This window comes from Megachile rotundata, chromosome 14 (assembly GCF_050947335.1).
Source record: "Megachile rotundata isolate GNS110a chromosome 14, iyMegRotu1, whole genome shotgun sequence".
NCBI lineage: Eukaryota > Metazoa > Arthropoda > Insecta > Hymenoptera > Megachilidae > Megachile > Megachile rotundata.
In genome coordinates, this window is record NC_134996.1 from 14,877,573 (window position 1) to 14,894,807 (window position 17,235).

A 17,235-nucleotide genomic window follows, 5' to 3' on the forward strand; every position below is an offset into this window, starting at 1 on the left:
TATTCAACAAGATTCAGTACACGTTACTTAAGTACTAACACATAATTGTAATCGATTATTTTCTATGATATATAAAAAACAAAGATAAAATAAAAACTTTTACAACTGGAAAAGATCAACTGTAATTTATGATATTCTCTTGTTCCTTTATACACGTGTATTAATATATATATATATATAAAATATTAAATTTCATCTTTCTATCTCTTTAATTGGTTTAAAAATAACAAGATTGTGCGGTAATTTGTTTACAATACCATTTCCTCGCCACAAACGTATCCAATGTTCACACACTTCAGGATACATGCTCACAATTAATGTACAAATTACAGGATTTTCAATAAATATTTCAACATCAGGATAATCGGTAATAGTCATACAACCACTGACATCAATATATCTTAACGTTGGCGTATGTTTCAATAACAAATTCAGAGACTGTACTCCTATATTTCTATTTCCTCTAAGTACCAACTTGGAAAGATTTGAAGCTTGTGACAATATATTTCTTACGTCGATATCTAATAAATCACAGGCAGCAACTTCCAAACATTCCAAATTTAAAAACGAAAAATTCGTAGTAGTAAAAATGTTTTTCACTAAATTAAATTCGCTTGAATACACGGTATTTGATAAATTTAAATTAAGTAACTGTCTCTGTAAAGTATTACAGAGTCCATTTTCATTGAAGCTATTCCACGAAATATCTATATTTACAAGGCTGCAGTTGCTCGAAATAAATTGAAAATTGCATAGTTGACAATATCGTATTTTTAAAGTTTGAAGTTGTGTCAAAGGACTAAGAAGCTTGTATAAAATATCCTGACTTTCCGGTCCAAGCGGATTGTAACTGAGATCCAATAGCTTAAGTTGTACAGGTAACTTGTCTAATTTACTTAAACAATCCGAATCAATGTCACAGCCTTGTAGGCACAATTCTTGTAAAGATAACAACTTTAAAATACAATCGTTTAAATCTTTTCCCATTTCATACAACTCTCCACCAGATAAATCTAATATTTGGACATTTTTTTCATATTTCAAAGTCTTTAATACAGATACAAGTTCTTTCTTACTAATATCCCCTTGTTTCAATCGTAATATACGTGTGTTCTCGCATGATTTTAAACATTTTAATACGGAGTCACGAACATCTGAAAAGTTTAAACGTGAAAATTAATACACACATTAACAAGTTAATCCAATTGAATGTTTTACTATTAAGCATTTACCAATGTCGTAAGTTTTACAAATCGTTCCATACCGATCGACGATAGAAGGTGTTTCCAATTCAATTATTTCACATTTCAAATTCTTAATAATATCTCCTTCGTTCAAAATCGTAAGTAAATTATTACAATTTATCGCAATACCACTTACAGTTTTTAAATCAAACTTGGCTTTACAGCCACTATCGTTATAAAATTGTGTTTCAATATCAGCTAAAATATCTTGTATTAATGGTTTTGTCGTATTTGAAAATTCTACTTGCGTTTTGAATACTTTTCCTTCCACGGAAACATTTAAAATAATTGATCTTATGGAATCTGTTTCTTGTAATTTGAATTCCGTAGGTGATGAAATTACAGGAGAAGGAGATCGAGAAATCGGATTTCTGGAAAATCCAATCGATAACAAGGACGTTTGCTGCTTTCTTTTTCGAAGTTTGGACGAATTCGAACACGTATCGACGGTATCGCAACGATCGTTGCTACCTTTTTCTTCTAAATCAAATTTTTGTTCTTTTAGTACAAAATTTTCATTATTTGTTTTCTGTCGTTTAAAATTTTTCTCAAAATCAATATCGCCATTGCTTGACTTTCTTTTCGTAATTGAAGTTGATGTTTCATCGGAATATCTTCTATTGCTGATATTTTCACTGATATCGTCTTCTAACCAGTCATCTAAAAGAACTTCTTCACTGTTTAAAAGTGGATTTATATTAGAGTTATTGCGAGACAAAGGTATTCCAATTGGATCATTTCTACGCTTCAAACTGGCTATTGTTCTTTTGTAATCTTCACCTGCAGATATGTTTTTTACGGTATCATCTTCGTCAACGATGTAAGTTTTTGAACTATGCGGTGATTTATGCAATCGTTTAAAATTTTTCTTTTTACTTGATGGGATTATAGCAGACAATATGTTATACATTTCATCATACTCGGCTTGATCGTTGGGAGACAAATAATCAACGCGATTTCTCCATTGTTCTAAACAATCTAGCACTGAATCATCTTCAGTTGTTCTAAGTTCTGCGTTTGCTCCGTGTTGAATTAAAAGCTTCATCATCGTAATATTACCACAAGACGCTGCGTCGTGAAGAGGCGTAACTCCTTGGCACATGAGGCTTCCAGGATCATTTACATCTGCACCGTGTTTCAATAGCAACTCTGCGATTTCCACGTAACCATGATTAGCGGCCTCGTGAAGTGGTGTCCAACCAAAATTGTCCCTGACGTTCGTTGAATGACCGGCTTCCAACAATTTTTCAACGTTTTCGATATTTCCATTAATGCAAGCAACATGAAGCTGTGTTTCACCTTTCTCGTTTCTTTTTATTATCATTGATTTATTTCTAGCTCGTTTTCTATTCATCTTGCTACTTCCTTTAGCTTTCAATTCGGTTTCTACATCTGACAAATCTTCCAAACAAATGTTTGCACCAATGTTATTTTCTTCCGATTCATTTTCGCTGTCTGTGTCATCCGAAAATTTGTCCAGCTCTTTTAATCTTTCCTGAAGAGTTTCTATTTCGTCTGTGTTACCGGAAGTTTTAAAAAAATTTAAACGTTCTTTTAGTACCGACGCTTCCAACGAAACATTGGCACAATCTTTTGCATTTTTTAAAGCTAAATTATAAATTTCTTGAATTTTTTCATCGGCTGCTTTATTAGCTATTAATAAATCTGCCAAAAATAAAGCAGACCTACATGTTTCACGTGGATCCGTACATAACATCAACTCCCTTTGAGCAAATTCTAACGCTTCATCGTATCGTCCAACATCTTTCAAAGTTTGTGCCAGACTTAACAAAGCTGCTCCTGTACGGTCACTTTTAATCTCTTCCGCGCATTCGAGCATCTTCTTGTAATAATCGACAGCTTTTTCAAAACAACTTGCAGCAACCGCTGCATCTCCTAATGTTTCGTAAAGTTTCAACTTACCGCTCGTACTTTCTTCTTCGCTTAAAGCACGCTCGGTAGTATGTAAAGTTGCAACTATAACAAAATGTTAACTTATATTAATTTTACAGCAAAAATTTGTATCTTCGGAAACGTACCTATCCTAAGGCATTTTTCAACTTGATGTTTCAGATTTTGTGGTAAATTGGTTGCAACGTACAAAGACACTAACATCTTGCGCGATTCTTGCCATCGTTCCATTTTCAAAAGTAATTCCGCTTGAAATAATCGTGCTTCTGCTTTTAGAGATGTATTATCGATCTCGGCGGCTTTTTCGAAATGTTTTAATGCCAATTCATAATTGCACTGACGGTCGTAAATTCCTCCCAAAGCAATTTGTGTTCTATGAAAATCTTCTCGCAAATTATGAGTCTGACATAATACTGCAGCCTTTTCCATTAAATCAACAGCCTCTCCATGATCTTTCTGAGCTTCTAGCACTAAGCCTAAATTCAAAAGCAACCTAGCTCTCATAGTGATTAATTCTTTCAACTCGATATTTGTATCTCCTAATCTAAATAAAATACAATATATTTTTGAAGTATAACTTAAATATTGTTATGAAAATTAATATGATTTTATGACAAGAATATATACTCATTGCAAAGACGTATACTCTTCATATATGCTTTTTTAGCACTTGCAAGAGCATCAGATTTATTCTCAGATTCACCAGGCAAACTTTCTGCCCAACAGAAATATGTTCTACCTAATGTTGCATAAGCACGTTGTTCTTCCAACAAATTGTTTATCTCTTGGGCTCCTTCTGCCTAACACAAAAATATTGTTATTACAATTATGTTGTTAGATTATAACATGCAATGTTATTGGTATCCATCATCTTGAAAGCAAACCCAAATATAAATTTTGATGCTTTAATGCTTCCTCATAGGTGCCTAAATTTGCATATATCTCTCCAACCATTCTATGAGCTACAGCAATGTTTAGTTTATCTCCTAAAGTGTTGCAAACTTCTAACTGCTCCTTATACTCTTGTAAAGCATCTTCATACTTTCCAGTTTCAAAATATATATCTCCAAGCTCCTTAACAATTTCAGCCAATTGCTGAAGGTTGCCATCACGTTTGATCCGTTTCTTCTTTTTGCTTAATCCTATTATTGTATAACAGTTTGATTATACGTATGATATGATATACCAAATATACAAAAATTGCAAGTGTTTATTTTCATATCACTTTAATTGATGATAAATTATTAAAATATTATTATAAAAGAAGTAGTGTGCTATATCCAATAAGCAAAAGTTCATTCTTACAATAAATTTGTTATAAAAAGAATTTTTATGTATTTGCACGTGCATAGTTAATATCAAAGTAGGATACATATAAATCATATTTAAACAACCAAGAAACAATAAAACATCAATGATAAATACATATTCAATCGGCACTTACTTTCGATATCCATTGTTTACAAATGTAAATTATTATAGAAACAAGTGATTTACATTCGATTTATTGGGTTTAATTCAAGCCTCCTTTGAGCTTGGGAACATGTCTCACAGGCACAGAGACAAGTATAAACCGAAAGCACAGTCACGCACGAAAAGTATCAAACGCTACAGCAGACGCCTCGTAACGGTAAAGAAGAGAGTACGAAGTCATTGATGCAGGAGCGAAACAAAATTGTTAAGTTACTAGACATCAAAATTACCATCGATCGCTGAAAAAGAACAAGGTATTGTTGCGTTTAAAAAACTCCACATAAAATATTATTCATACTAACATACTTTCGCAAAGTGGACATGAGAAACGCTTTGACATTTGTATAATTAAAGTAGTGTTAAATGAGAGCGTGAGAAAATAATTACACTGTAAACTACATCAAATGCAACTGAAATCGTTTTGAACTATTTACATTTAACAAAAGAATCGATGCAAATTCATCAAGTAAAATTTACATATGCAAACGCTTACTTTCATAGTTCTTTACCTAATTTAAGACGCGTACGAACTACAATGACTTTATAATCTACGAAGCACGAGTACGACCTGGTACGAGGTAGTACGGACATTTAGCAACAGGGCCGGCTCAAATATTTGTGAGATCATTCAAAAATTATAGTTTTATTAATACAGTAGACTCCTGTTATATTGTCATGGACAAGACTAATAACGGAAAATTGTTGGAGTTGACAATACATTAAGTTAATCACGAGATTGTCACTTCTGATATTGCGGCGATCTCTGTGAATTTTAGTATTCTACAATGGCAGAGGATCGCCACTAGTGTACGTGTACTGCGATAATGGGGGAAAGTCGCTAGTGCACATGCGCTACAACGCGAGGTAATACCATATTGTATACAAGAGGTAGCAATATAATGAAAACCTACTGTTGCCAATAGGTATATGATTATTCATGAAGCCCTGTAAAATTTATAACGAATTTTTCATGGATTGCGAGACCTTTCAAAGCATGGAACTGAGTTACAAAGAATGCTCTGAACCCTTCTCGTGCCGGCCCTGATTAATAGCGACTAACCGGCTAACCTGTGGCGCTTGAAAGTTCACTCATTCTATCCAACTCTTCAGTCGGACCGTGTTGCGGGTCATAAAAGGATGATGGCTAGCGTGTCTCGTAAGACTGAGACACAAAGTTGACATATTGTAGAAAAGTCGTATCAACTACGTATTCGTTTTCGCTCTAATATACTTTTATGATCTTCGTTAGACTCACTAATGGCTGGAGAGTTGCGTGAAGAGAGGTTTACGGGTAGGTTATAGATGCTTATAGTATTAGAATCATTGTAAGTTTGGATCGATACGCACTGATCCTTCTTCTGTCGATGGATTTTTTTAACAATGGATGCTGTGAAATATTTCGTTATTATAATATGTTGAAATAATACGTACAATGCTTGTACTAGATTAAATGATATATCTTGCTTGGTATGAAGAAAATTTAGCGGGACATTTTCCACCGCCTTTCTAATTACGAAGATAAATTACTATTAATTAAGATGTTCCGTTATGAAAGGTGTACGACAGGGTAGCTACTTTCATTGAATTTGTTATACGTTTTACAAATTGAATTATTTCGAAACTGTATATAGAAAATTATATACGATTAAATTATTCGGAATTCTATTTCTTTTTTTAGATCTTAACATCACATATATCTACTATTGTGTAACAACATAGCTGTGTTTATTTTAAAGACATTCCTTACACTTTCAGAATATTTTAGGAATTCATTATAAAGAATTTATTATTAGCTTAAATTGTCCTTGAATAAAACAACATGGTTTTTAATAACTAACTCATTCAGTTCTAGTTCAACCAAGACCACTTTTGCATTTGCATATACCAGAAAACTCCACAATGATCTATCGTGATATTGAAGTTCATCAACGATGGAAGAAAGAAAACTTACAAAATCCTGTGACACTGTGGCAAGGTTGAATGAAAATGAACATAAACTGCTTGAAAACCGGAATCATTGTGTTAAACCATTACCTATTATATTTAACGAAGAAAATGGTGAAGATTTAACAAACGATCACGATTATGTTGATGATTCAACAGGGATTAATCATTGCAATAACTCCTCAAAAGCATTATTATGTTTAAAGGACTCAGAAGTAATTTCTTGTGATTCAATGTATTATTATCAACTAGTTATATTTTTTAAGTATAAATTCAGTGTATTAAATTCATTCCATTAATGATTTCAGAATTCTCAAGAAAAGGATGTACCATGTTTGGTGAAAAAAGTTAATCAACCACCTTCACCTACTACTCTACAATGGGGTAGGGCTATAGCTGAAGTAAAGGAACATGCAGTAGCAAAATTACAAGATGAACTTAAAAGAGCACACGAAGAGTTAAAATTGAAAGATGAAGAAGTTACAAGGCTTTCAAGAATTAAACAAGATGTTGAAGCTGAATTAGAGGAACTCACTGCCAGTCTCTTTCAAGTAAACGTTATAACTTATAAGATATAAGAACAAAAATTATATAAAGGACACTTTATGTAATTCACAAAGAAAACTGATCATAAACCATATTATACAATTTTATATGTAAATAGGAGGCACATAATATGGTTAGAGAAGCAAATGTACGTCAGGCTACAGCAGAGCGCTTATTAGAGGAAAGTCGTATGAAAGCCGAGGTTTTAGCTGCCGAAGTAGCAGCATTGAAAACGTTAGTTTTAACTTCAACACCGGCGAAACCAAATTTTCATTTACATCCGCAAATCGATACGAAAAGTCGTTCAAATAGCGAAGATGGTCAACAGGGTCTTTTTACGCGAAAACACAGAAGGTAAATTAAGTTTTAATTATTATATAATTAATTTTTATTATATAAGAATTTTATATATTTTTTAATTCTAGATCACCATCGCATTTCAACTTAAAATACGGTCGAGAGAACTCTCCACCGGATTCCCCGCTAAAAGAACAAAGACCGTCTTTACCATCCGATCGAGAGACTCTAGAGAGAGATTGGAAAAAAGATTCGGACAAAGAAAAGGACAAAGAGTGTAAAGATTTTGGCCTCGAAGTTGATCCTAGAATACATACAGAATTTCTTAAATGGAAAGCTAATCCATGTGTAGATAAAGGTGATCCTTTTGTTGATAGAGTATTTAAAGAAGACATCGATCTTTGCCTTGATTTCCCTAATAAAGAATTAGGAACAAAAGTTAGGCAAGCTGTTCTCGATGGTATCATCTTTATCGAAGCGATAAGCGACAAGACTAAATTTACATTTCCAAAGTAATTAATACACATTAAAAGGCACAAAAGGCCATATAAGCATATTTTCTGTAAATATGTAATAAATATATCTCTCATATTATTTTAGAAAGTGTGTGTTACTGGAAGCACCGCGTCAATGTTACTATCGAATGAGGCTCGGGGATCAAGAAAATCAGTGGTACAGCATATCACAAATTTGTCGAAATCGAGTAAGTTTTTCACTTTTATACACAACTTGAAGAAAGTTAAAAAATATTAAACATAATATTACATATGTATTTCTACAGATAATAGCAGTCTGCGATTTTTTGAATTACCTACGTTATATCGAACGTGGCCTTGTTAAAAGTTCAGGTACATATTTACATGCTATATAAGATCTGTGTCGCACATTTATATTAAAAGGACTGAAAACGATCTTTTTATAGTTCACGATGTTTATTGGGAAATTACACGATTACGGAAGGAAATGGCGTTTGCTCGTTTGGGTCTAGCACTATCGTCTTAACGCTCTGTGTGGAGGATTTCTTCTAGTCTTTAAATATAACAAATTAGGCCATGGATCTGTTACATTATTCATTTACATCTATCAACTATAGATTGTTAACAATTTTAATCGTTCCAGCTAGCCTCGATCATTTTTACTATCTACGATCGAGATTCTATAGTGTAAGTGTTAAAATTTTAACGTATAAAAGTTCTTAGAATCCTCTATTATAACGTGAAACGCTTGAAGCTTATTTAAAAAAAGAAAAAAGTTATTTTGAGCCATTTTATAATTTTTAATCGAGATTATAATTTCTAAAATATTGAATCCTATTTTTATTGTTAAACGATGAAGACTTTTAATGATCTGACGTTTATTATATAAGGTATAATTTACTATTATAAACGAATTCAAAAACGTCTCGATCAGTTGTAAAGTGCAATGAAGTATCTTTAAGATATTGGAAAACATGGTGCCTTTTGACTTTCCGCTTATTAATAACACGTAACTAGATTTAAGTTTTATATTTAGCGATGATTTAATCATACCCACGCAGTTAAAATTATTTCGGGACTTCTATAGCATATGCATAGTTAAAATCTCTATTACTTTTTAAACTGTATAATGGCAGAAAGTAATATAAGTAGTTGCATTCCCTTGTTTGAGGCAAAAAAGGTATAAATGTTGTAGTATTAAAGGGTAAATATCTGCAAAATAATTTTGAAATTGTCGATTCGAATGATGACACTCAATGACAACATGTATTATATCGACGAATACTCTCAAGTAGAAAATATTAAATGCATCGAGAGACAGATCAATCGCATTAACATCTATTTCCACTAGCTATCAATGACTATAGCAATTCGTTCAAATTTTTAACATTACCTTATTGCTCATTAATAGTTATTGAAACCTGTAGATGACGAGACAATGTTCTTTTTACACACATGTACATACCTTTGGACTGAACAAGTAAATCTCTAAATTTATTAAAAGTGTTCTATTATAAAATTAAATGGTCAAAGATAAAATAACATAATATAACATGAACAAACATAGAAACAATTGAATTATTTCAATATTTGATAAGAAATATTATAAAATACGTCATCTGTAGATTGTTTATTAAAAATCAAAAGCATAGATGCCAATATGTGAGACAAATTGTTGAACTTTGTATTTTAATTTAAAAATCAATGATATTTTATTGAATATCATGATGATGGTCATAAATTACTAACATTTTATAAAATTTAAACTTAAATCTTGTCCAAAGGTATACAGTTTTCCTTTGTAGAAAGGAGTGTAACGTATTGACAAGGAATATATTCCACTTTGTTGCAAACATTAATCAGTACCTGGTAACTAGCGCGCGAGTATAGAAAGAAAAAAAACAAATGTATGTATACTGTTAAGAATAACATGAAACACTCTTATGTAAATTTTCATGTAATTAACATATGATTAAAATGATAAGTAGTCTCTGAAATTATGAACATTTGATGTGTACAGTGGCTAGAATTACCTTTTATAATCTACCACGTTACGATACAATATTGATTTTTGATTTCATTCATTTTAAATTGTCATATTTTATACTCAATCAGGCATTGTTCTCGTTATACATAAAAGTGTTTCGATCTTCAACAATAAGTAACTTTTTGTGTTACATTGCTTCCATTATACATACTTATGTATGTATTATTTTCTGTCCGAATTATTAACACAAAATATTTATGTTTTATATATTTTTCATGCGTATATCAAATTAAAATGTACGGTTGTTTTTATATAGCGATACGAATAACGATTAAGGACATGTTTCCTGCTTATTAAAGGTGCTTTACAGTGATTATTACAGATATATGTATAAAATGCTTCCAAATGTAAAATTCTTAGACTAATTTTAAATACTTGCTCATAGTAAGTTTTGTACGATCAATCAAAAGAAATGTGTTCGAATGTGCAAATACAAGGAAAACATACTTAATCTTGAAATAATTTTCTGCGAAATTTATAGGTTTGAAGAACAGAATTTTAAATCAAAAGAAATTTTCGTTTATCGCTAAAACAACTGTTGCACTACGTGCATACTACGTTTACGCAGAGTATTGCGCAACAATGATATTCTAAAAAGAATCTAATTAAGTAAATAGTTCATCCTCTTTAATTTCTGTACATAATGTTATTTAAGAAGATCGGAATATGAACTCATTAGGTATATGTAATCTGAACTAATTGTGAAGACACAGAAAATAAAATTATAACGATATGTACATGTTAAATAGTGCAATTAGAAGTATTCTCAATAGTACTTGTGCAAATTATTCAAGTTGCCAAAGATCGCTTCCGAATAATTTTTATCGAGACATTGTAAGTTACACATTTAGATGTGATTTATAGGTTCATATAGATTCAGAAAGACTAAAACAACTTCCGCATAATTACACACAGGAATTGTAATAACTAATATAGAAAAGTCTATCATAATATAGTGGTTCTATTTAAATATAAATTTTCTATATTAAAATAAGAAACGTGCGATCTTTCGTTATATCGATAAGTTCTATGTATTGTAAATGTAACTACATACTTCCTCATCTAATTATCAGTTGAATAAAATTATCTTTAAGTTAATCTTAATTATTTAGTAATAATTTTCTCTTATAATTACAAATATTCGAATTCTTTATATTGTAGAAATGACAAAAGACGTGTAACAAAATATAATAGTGTTGCTGTTGTTTTCGAATGTTTATAATTGTGTACTTTTAAACTATAAACTATCCTTACACTACATATTTACAGGTGTTACAAAATGAATGAGAACTTACTCAAATGTCGAATATACATATACTAGGATACACCGGCCACTAGATGGTGCTGGACAACAAAATCCCTCAGTTTTTACTCCGCCTGAATGTTTTATCCTGAGGATCTTTATTTATTCTCCTTAAATCCGTAGTAAGAGATAACACTTCACGCATTCGAGCATCGTTGGTTGGACAGTTCGGACACCAATCTACAAATATCGAAGTACAATATGTGGAAATCTGTAGTGTTCATAACGCTCAGCGCTGTTGGAATAGGCATTTTCTTAAAGTAAGTGAATTTAATTTTAACAGATAACTAACGGCACATTACACGACCTTAAAAAAATATGAATCACTTATTCAAGTTAATTAAATCAATCCTATAATTATGTTTATTCCATGCAAAGATTTATTTTTTATTCATTATTAAGCACCGTTATTATTTGTATACATTTTCCAGTTGCAAAGAAAACTAGAAAAAAATAAAAAGGATGAAAATAATAAAATATTTTGCAAATATATTTGTCACTATACATATAATATTATTAACAACGAAAGATGTGTAAAAAATATCTTGACGAGTTCTGATTTCAACAAGTATTCGATACTTTGATATGTTAAAATCTACTCGAGAATAAATCATTACCTATTTTAAAAGTATAATGCGAATGACCCGAGTGTGATCATAAGAATACAATTATAATAACTTTTGTTCTGTAGACAATGTTCGTGTTTTCTATTGATTACGCCTTTGTAACGTAGCTAAAATACAATCTAACATTAATATCGATCTTAATAAGTCGCATTCATTTTAAATTGTTATTAATTTTTTTCATAGAATGAATATGTAAACTGTCCTTTTTTTCATATAATATCGAGTCGTGTGTCATTTCAACTGTACAATATAGCGAATAATACACTCAGCATTGCCAAGTCATCGTAAGATACATACTCAGATAGAAATAATACAAAGTATATTTGCGAGTATAACAGTTATCAGTTAACTTCCAAAATGATTACAGGTTCGTTATATAAGTAGTGATCCAAAGTAGAAACTATATAAGTTAATTAAAAGATGGTTGAAACATAAATAATATCGATCTAAGTTTTATTGAATATTCAACTGTCCGTACTAACGCGTAATACCTATGTGCAGGACAAGTTTAGAAGATACCGGTGAAGGTCATATTCATTCTATCTCTATATAATTCAAATAATCAAATCGTACAAAATCCTTTCATAAAATTTATTAATCGACATTTTTTTTTAGCAAAAAATGAACAAAATCTTCTAAAAAATTAATCGATTAATATATGTATCAATATAAATATCCTGAATAAATATTTCCATTCATCATGCTAATATTATGATTCCCATAAAATGTGTGTCTTCTGAAGATAAAATAAACAATAAAATTTAAATCATTCAAGTTTATTCTCCCGGTATCTTAAAGTAAGCAAAAGGACAAGGCTGTTAAATATCTAATCTGGCTAAAAATTGATTTGTTAGAAAATTTAGTTTTATCTGTTTAGTTATCAATTAAATTGATAATGTATATCTATGCTTGATAATTGTATACGTATATTATCAAAAAATGGTATTTTGTGTTAAGTCATATCTTCTCGGTTAGATCATTTTTGATCGAAGGTCAATTTCTTAAATACAATAAAATAAATGGAACCGTCTCCGTTACTTTCCACGTAAGTATCTCCCCAATCCTTTTGATACACAAACTGTAACATACATTTTTTTTTCCGTAAAGTACAAAGTTCATCGACAACGTCACAGGATTATCTTAAATTATACCGCTGCTACTTCGATCAGACAGAAGTACATTTCTAAGGATAAAAATACTTAATTGCAGCGTTATCTAACTGTCAATACTAAATGTCTTACGATTCCAAGCACATTTTTATTATACCAATAAATATATTTTACGAAAATTATTTACGAATAGAGAACTAAAATAAAATGATTATACAGTTAACAAGCAAATGTTTAACGAAAACATGTCAAACAAATTGATAAAACATGATCACTAATGTAATTTTTAATATTTTTTTCGTGATTTCCTGTCGACCATAAGATAGATTCAAGATACAATTTTCTAACATGTTTCAACAATATTTCTTTAGCTACCCGGATGAACTTCCAGTACCAACCTTACCAGAAACAAATTGGGGCCCGAAGAAGAATGTGAAAGATTCTACCGAAATTCGACCCTTTAAAATCGATGTACCCGCATCGGTACGAAATATTATAAATAATATTTATTTAGTTAGTAAGTAAAGTCATATTTGTTGAGTTTTACTTTTTTTCGAAGGTCATCGGGGATCTAAAATATCGACTTGAACATAGAAGACCGTACGTTGAACCGTTAGAAGATGTAGCTTGGACTTACGGAATTTCCACGAAATATCTGAACACGGTACTTGATTACTGGAAAAACAAATATAACTGGACCGAGAGACAAGCATTGTTGAATAAGTATCCTCAGTTCAAAACAATTATCCAAGGTAATCATTATCTGTAATCAGTACCGTAATTTTCAATGAAGAAAAGAGGGTAAAAAGCATCAGAAAAGCATACTGTAAAGTTTTATAAATACTAGGTTTGGATATACACTTTTACCATGTTCGACCAACAAACCTTCCAAAGGATAAAAACTTGAAAGTTTTACCCTTATTGTTACTGCATGGATGGCCTGGATCTGTCGTCGAATTTCAAAAAATTATACCTATGCTGACAAAACCATGGCCTAAACATGACTTTGTGTTCGAACTCGTTATACCGTCTCTACCTGGTTATGGATTCTCAGAAGGAGCTGTTCGACCAGGAATGGCCACTGCTCAAGTAATATTTTACTTTTGAATGTAAATAAATTGAGAAATAACCAGTGACTTTTAACTTCTTAAAAAATTTCTTATCTAGATGGCAGTGATATTCAAGAATTTGATGCACAGGCTTGGTTTTGATAAATTTTACGTTCAAGGAGGAGATTGGGGAGCTCTTGTCACTTCTAACATGGCTGCTCTTTATCCAGAAAAGTTAGTAAATATAATACTTCGACTCTCAAAATTCGCGAGAAACATAAATTTGCTTTTAGGGTAATTGGTTTGCACACCAACATGTGTGCTGCACTTACACCAAAGGCGATGTTTTGGACGTTTATTGGCTCCTATTTCCCATCATTAGTAGGAGGTAGTGAAAATTATGAGCTATTCTATCCTCTCAGTAAAGTTTTACTATCCATGATTGAAGAATCTGGGTACTTCCATATACAGGCTACAAAGCCAGATACAGTAGGTAAGAGGTGTTGTCCTTTATTACAAATAATCAACACACTATAAGGACTGAAATATATAAAATTTATAACACTTTTTATCAGGAGTTGGGCTAACATCTTCACCAGATGGTTTGGCAGCATATATTTTTGAAAAATTCAGTACATGGACAAATAAAGAATATAAACACAGAAATGATGGTGGACTTTTAGAAAAATATACATTGGACGAACTTCTGGATAATGTAATGTTATACTGGGTTACCAGTAGTATTACCACAAGTGTTCGTCTTTATTCTGAGAACTTTAGTGCAGCATACCAAGCTTTGAAAATTGAACGGTAAGTTTAAGATTATTTTTTACTTGTATAAGCATTAAAATAATTGGTATATTATGATAATATCTGCATCAATACTGATTCCATTTTAGATTACCTGTGAAAGTTCCTACTGCTTGTGCAATTTTCCCCAATGAACTTTTAGCAACACCCAAGAGTCTTCTTGCAGACAGATTTCCTAATTTAATTCAATATAATATTTTGAAAAGCGGAGGTCACTTTGCAGCCTTTGAAGAGCCCAAACTTCTGGCTGAAGATATTTTTAGTTTCGTGAAAAAACTAACAGAGTCTACAGGGAAATCCTCATAGAATGAACAATTAATGTTAAGGAAATTTTAATAATGATATTTACGTTGCTATTGATATACAGTTTTAAAATGTTTTAATAAATTGTTGTATATATTTCATATTAAATATGTATGAAAACGTAAGTCATTAATATTTATTACCTTTTATAACTTAATACAGTTTATGTAATACCTTCAAACATGAACATATAACAAATTTGCTTAATTTAACTGGTACAATCAATAAATGTTTGTTATTTACTAGTAATTAGTTCATTAGCAATTAAATAGTACCAGCACCAGACTTTTCAACATTTTCCAACAAAGTCTGTAAATTAGACTCGAATAGTTCACATCTAATTGGCATCTCCAATGAATAAAAAGGATTTTTTAAAGCATAATCTGCATATAATTCATATACCCTTTTCAATAAAATTTCTATTCCACTTTGTGAAGGTTCTGCAACAACGATGAATTTGATACCAGTTAATGTTTGGTAACAATGCAATCTAAATGTATCGGCTTCTAAAATTTCAATTCCAGAACAATGTGGTTCAGGACTTAATTGACTAGCAATTGCAAATAAAGGATAAAACATAGATGCTAGAAAAATCTTTTCATTGGTTGTCATTCTAGCACGAGTAAATCGAAGCGACACAGGAAAATTGTCTGGATGTTCAAGCAATTCAAATATATCTTTTCCATTTTCTAATTCTCTTCCTACTACAGGACTGCCGTTTACCGCTGTTAAAACATGACCCACTGTAATAAGTAAATTATACGCTTAATATGATAACAGTGTTTGTTTTTAAACTTTAAAGTGGATTTTATTTTTACCGTTAATTCCATCCTTCTGACCAAACGATACAACCATTTTCTTGTTTTCATAACCTAACTTTACATCCAACGGATAATTAAATGTCTTTTCATTTTCTATTCGTGGAACATTATGATCATGATTAAAAATTAGTCCACCCGATTTTGATACGATATAAACACCGTAAATAACCATTATTAAATACACATTTACGGTATCCTCTTTACAACTTGTACTATTTATTTACATATACAACTGTCGGTTGCTGTCAATAATAATTTTTTTAGATTATGTTATCTTTGTATTTATAAGAAGTAACTATTTCAATACCAACATAAAGTATCTTACTTTGCAATTTTTTTTCTTATAATTGGAATCGCACTTTTCATTCCATGATCCTGACAGAAGCGTATACTGAAGTTATATTATGGAAGAAAGTTCACATTTCTCTCATAAAATTTATAAAAGTGATCCTTTATCGTTTAAAAATTATGTTGGCTTACAAGTAAATATTTTGACAGAAGATGGAACCACAAGTTCAGGTATCGTGTATACAGTTGATCCCGTATCAGAGAGGTTAGAAGTTTTAACGTTATACATATTCTCATTTTCTATTGTACATTTCCTATTATGTTTATAATGATCGACATACTATTTTACAGTGTCGTACTGCTACAGGGCTGCCAACAAAATCATTTAAAGATCGTTTTTGGCCATGCAATAAAAAACGTTGAAATTTGCACAGACAAATTGTACGAATTACCAGAATTATTTACGACTACACCAACAAATTTGTCTCGATCGGCTATAGAAAGACGAAAAAATGCCGTAATTAAAATACTTCGAGAAAATAGATTCGGTGTAAAAGAAGAAAATGACATCATTACAGTTGAAAATATTCTTTCGATAAAACCACCATACGAATCTATCAATTGTGTTTGTGCTAATAGCATTATTTTGGGAAGAATTCAAAATCTTCTTTCTTGCATTGAAATTTAATGAAATACTTTAAGTATCACATACTGTTTTTACTTAATTAAAAAGATAGATTTGTATTGAAAACACTCCTTAGTAACTCACAATATATGTAGGTAACCAATGAATTATAAAACAATACCATTCCTTTTAAAAAAATTTTATTTTAAAATTTGAACTCTATTTTTTTATTACCATAAAATATTTTTCTATCTCAAATATTATCTAAAATTACGATCTTTCGATATAAGTTAACGGTAGATGACGGTTTGATTCACCGTTAAATTTAACTTTGATATAAACATGTATTTATTAAAAAATTAC

General features: G+C 30.9%; 5 protein-coding genes across 7 annotated transcripts; 3 read left to right on the forward strand and 2 right to left on the reverse strand.

Annotated features, from left to right (window-relative positions):
• Positions 1–110: 110 nt before the first annotated feature.
• On the reverse strand, positions 111–11,374 carry LOC100877298 (tonsoku-like protein). The gene is made up of 7 exons (XM_003707531.3): positions 11,234–11,374; positions 4,600–4,867; positions 4,040–4,297; positions 3,783–3,951; positions 3,284–3,699; positions 1,233–3,221; positions 111–1,154 (listed from the first exon to the last, which is right to left on the reverse strand). Exons 2-7 carry the CDS (start codon positions 4,610–4,612, stop codon positions 193–195), a joined length of 3,807 nt encoding a protein of 1,268 aa, XP_003707579.2. The 5' UTR covers positions 4,613–4,867; positions 11,234–11,374; the 3' UTR covers positions 111–192.
• LOC100883301 (guanine nucleotide exchange factor for Rab-3A) lies at positions 4,749–11,042 on the forward strand. Of its 2 annotated transcripts, none has more exons than XM_012295239.2 (8): positions 4,749–4,882; positions 6,475–6,787; positions 6,881–7,123; positions 7,237–7,472; positions 7,544–7,927; positions 8,016–8,118; positions 8,197–8,263; positions 8,338–11,042. In XM_012295239.2, exons 2-8 carry the CDS (start codon positions 6,560–6,562, stop codon positions 8,415–8,417), a joined length of 1,341 nt encoding a protein of 446 aa, XP_012150629.1. In that variant the 5' UTR covers positions 4,749–4,882; positions 6,475–6,559; the 3' UTR covers positions 8,418–11,042. The 2 variants fall into 2 exon arrangements, with proteins under 2 accessions (XP_012150629.1, XP_003707632.1); XM_003707584.3 differs by lacking the exon at positions 4,749–4,882 and adding an exon at positions 5,575–5,919.
• On the forward strand, positions 11,359–15,263 carry LOC100883525 (juvenile hormone epoxide hydrolase 1). 2 transcript variants are annotated; one of them, XM_003707586.3, is made up of 8 exons: positions 11,359–11,501; positions 13,348–13,459; positions 13,536–13,728; positions 13,824–14,065; positions 14,144–14,259; positions 14,319–14,518; positions 14,601–14,835; positions 14,925–15,263. In XM_003707586.3, the coding sequence occupies exons 1-8, from the start codon at positions 11,443–11,445 to the stop codon at positions 15,139–15,141; spliced, it is 1,374 nt and encodes a 457-aa protein (XP_003707634.1). In that variant the 5' UTR covers positions 11,359–11,442; the 3' UTR covers positions 15,142–15,263. The 2 variants fall into 2 exon arrangements, with proteins under 2 accessions (XP_003707634.1, XP_012150628.1); XM_012295238.1 differs by lacking the exon at positions 11,359–11,501 and adding an exon at positions 12,872–12,912.
• On the reverse strand, positions 15,251–16,427 carry Trs23 (trafficking protein particle complex subunit 4-like protein Trs23). Its single transcript, XM_012295237.2, has 3 exons — positions 16,285–16,427; positions 15,957–16,201; positions 15,251–15,881 (listed from the first exon to the last, which is right to left on the reverse strand). The coding sequence occupies exons 2-3, from the start codon at positions 16,129–16,131 to the stop codon at positions 15,403–15,405; spliced, it is 654 nt and encodes a 217-aa protein (XP_012150627.1). The 5' UTR covers positions 16,132–16,201; positions 16,285–16,427; the 3' UTR covers positions 15,251–15,402.
• Positions 16,364–17,089, forward strand: LOC100883751 (gem-associated protein 6). Its single transcript, XM_003707588.3, has 2 exons — positions 16,364–16,512; positions 16,599–17,089. The coding sequence occupies exons 1-2, from the start codon at positions 16,364–16,366 to the stop codon at positions 16,933–16,935; spliced, it is 486 nt and encodes a 161-aa protein (XP_003707636.1). The 3' UTR covers positions 16,936–17,089.
• The last annotated feature ends 146 nt before the right edge of the window (positions 17,090–17,235 follow it).

Bases quoted from the DNA above. Each gene is read 5' to 3' on its own strand.
- Trs23 (XM_012295237.2), bottom strand. From the start codon at position 16,131: ATGGTTATTTACGGTGTTTATATCGTATCAAAATCGGGTGGACTAATT. The intron at 15,882-15,956 runs GTAAAAATAAAA...TACTTATTACAG, and splicing joins TCAGAAGGATGGAATTAACG to TGGGTCATGTTTTAACAGCG.
- LOC100883525 (XM_003707586.3), top strand. From the start codon at position 11,443: ATGTGGAAATCTGTAGTGTTCATAACGCTCAGCGCTGTTGGAATAGGC. The intron at 13,460-13,535 runs GTACGAAATATT...TTTTTTTCGAAG, and splicing joins AAATCGATGTACCCGCATCG to GTCATCGGGGATCTAAAATA. The intron at 14,519-14,600 runs GTAAGAGGTGTT...ACTTTTTATCAG, and splicing joins TACAAAGCCAGATACAGTAG to GAGTTGGGCTAACATCTTCA.
- LOC100877298 (XM_003707531.3), bottom strand. The intron at 3,952-4,039 runs GTTTGCTTTCAA...TGTGTTAGGCAG, and splicing joins GCATCAAAATTTATATTTGG to AAGGAGCCCAAGAGATAAAC. The intron at 3,700-3,782 runs GTATATATTCTT...TATTTTATTTAG, and splicing joins AGTATACGTCTTTGCAATGA to ATTAGGAGATACAAATATCG.
- LOC100883751 (XM_003707588.3), top strand. From the start codon at position 16,364: ATGGAAGAAAGTTCACATTTCTCTCATAAAATTTATAAAAGTGATCCT. The intron at 16,513-16,598 runs GTTAGAAGTTTT...ACTATTTTACAG, and splicing joins GTTGATCCCGTATCAGAGAG to TGTCGTACTGCTACAGGGCT.
- LOC100883301 (XM_012295239.2), top strand. From the start codon at position 6,560: ATGGAAGAAAGAAAACTTACAAAATCCTGTGACACTGTGGCAAGGTTG. The intron at 6,788-6,880 runs GTAATTTCTTGT...TAATGATTTCAG, and splicing joins TATGTTTAAAGGACTCAGAA to AATTCTCAAGAAAAGGATGT. The intron at 7,928-8,015 runs GTAATTAATACA...ATATTATTTTAG, and splicing joins ACTAAATTTACATTTCCAAA to AAAGTGTGTGTTACTGGAAG.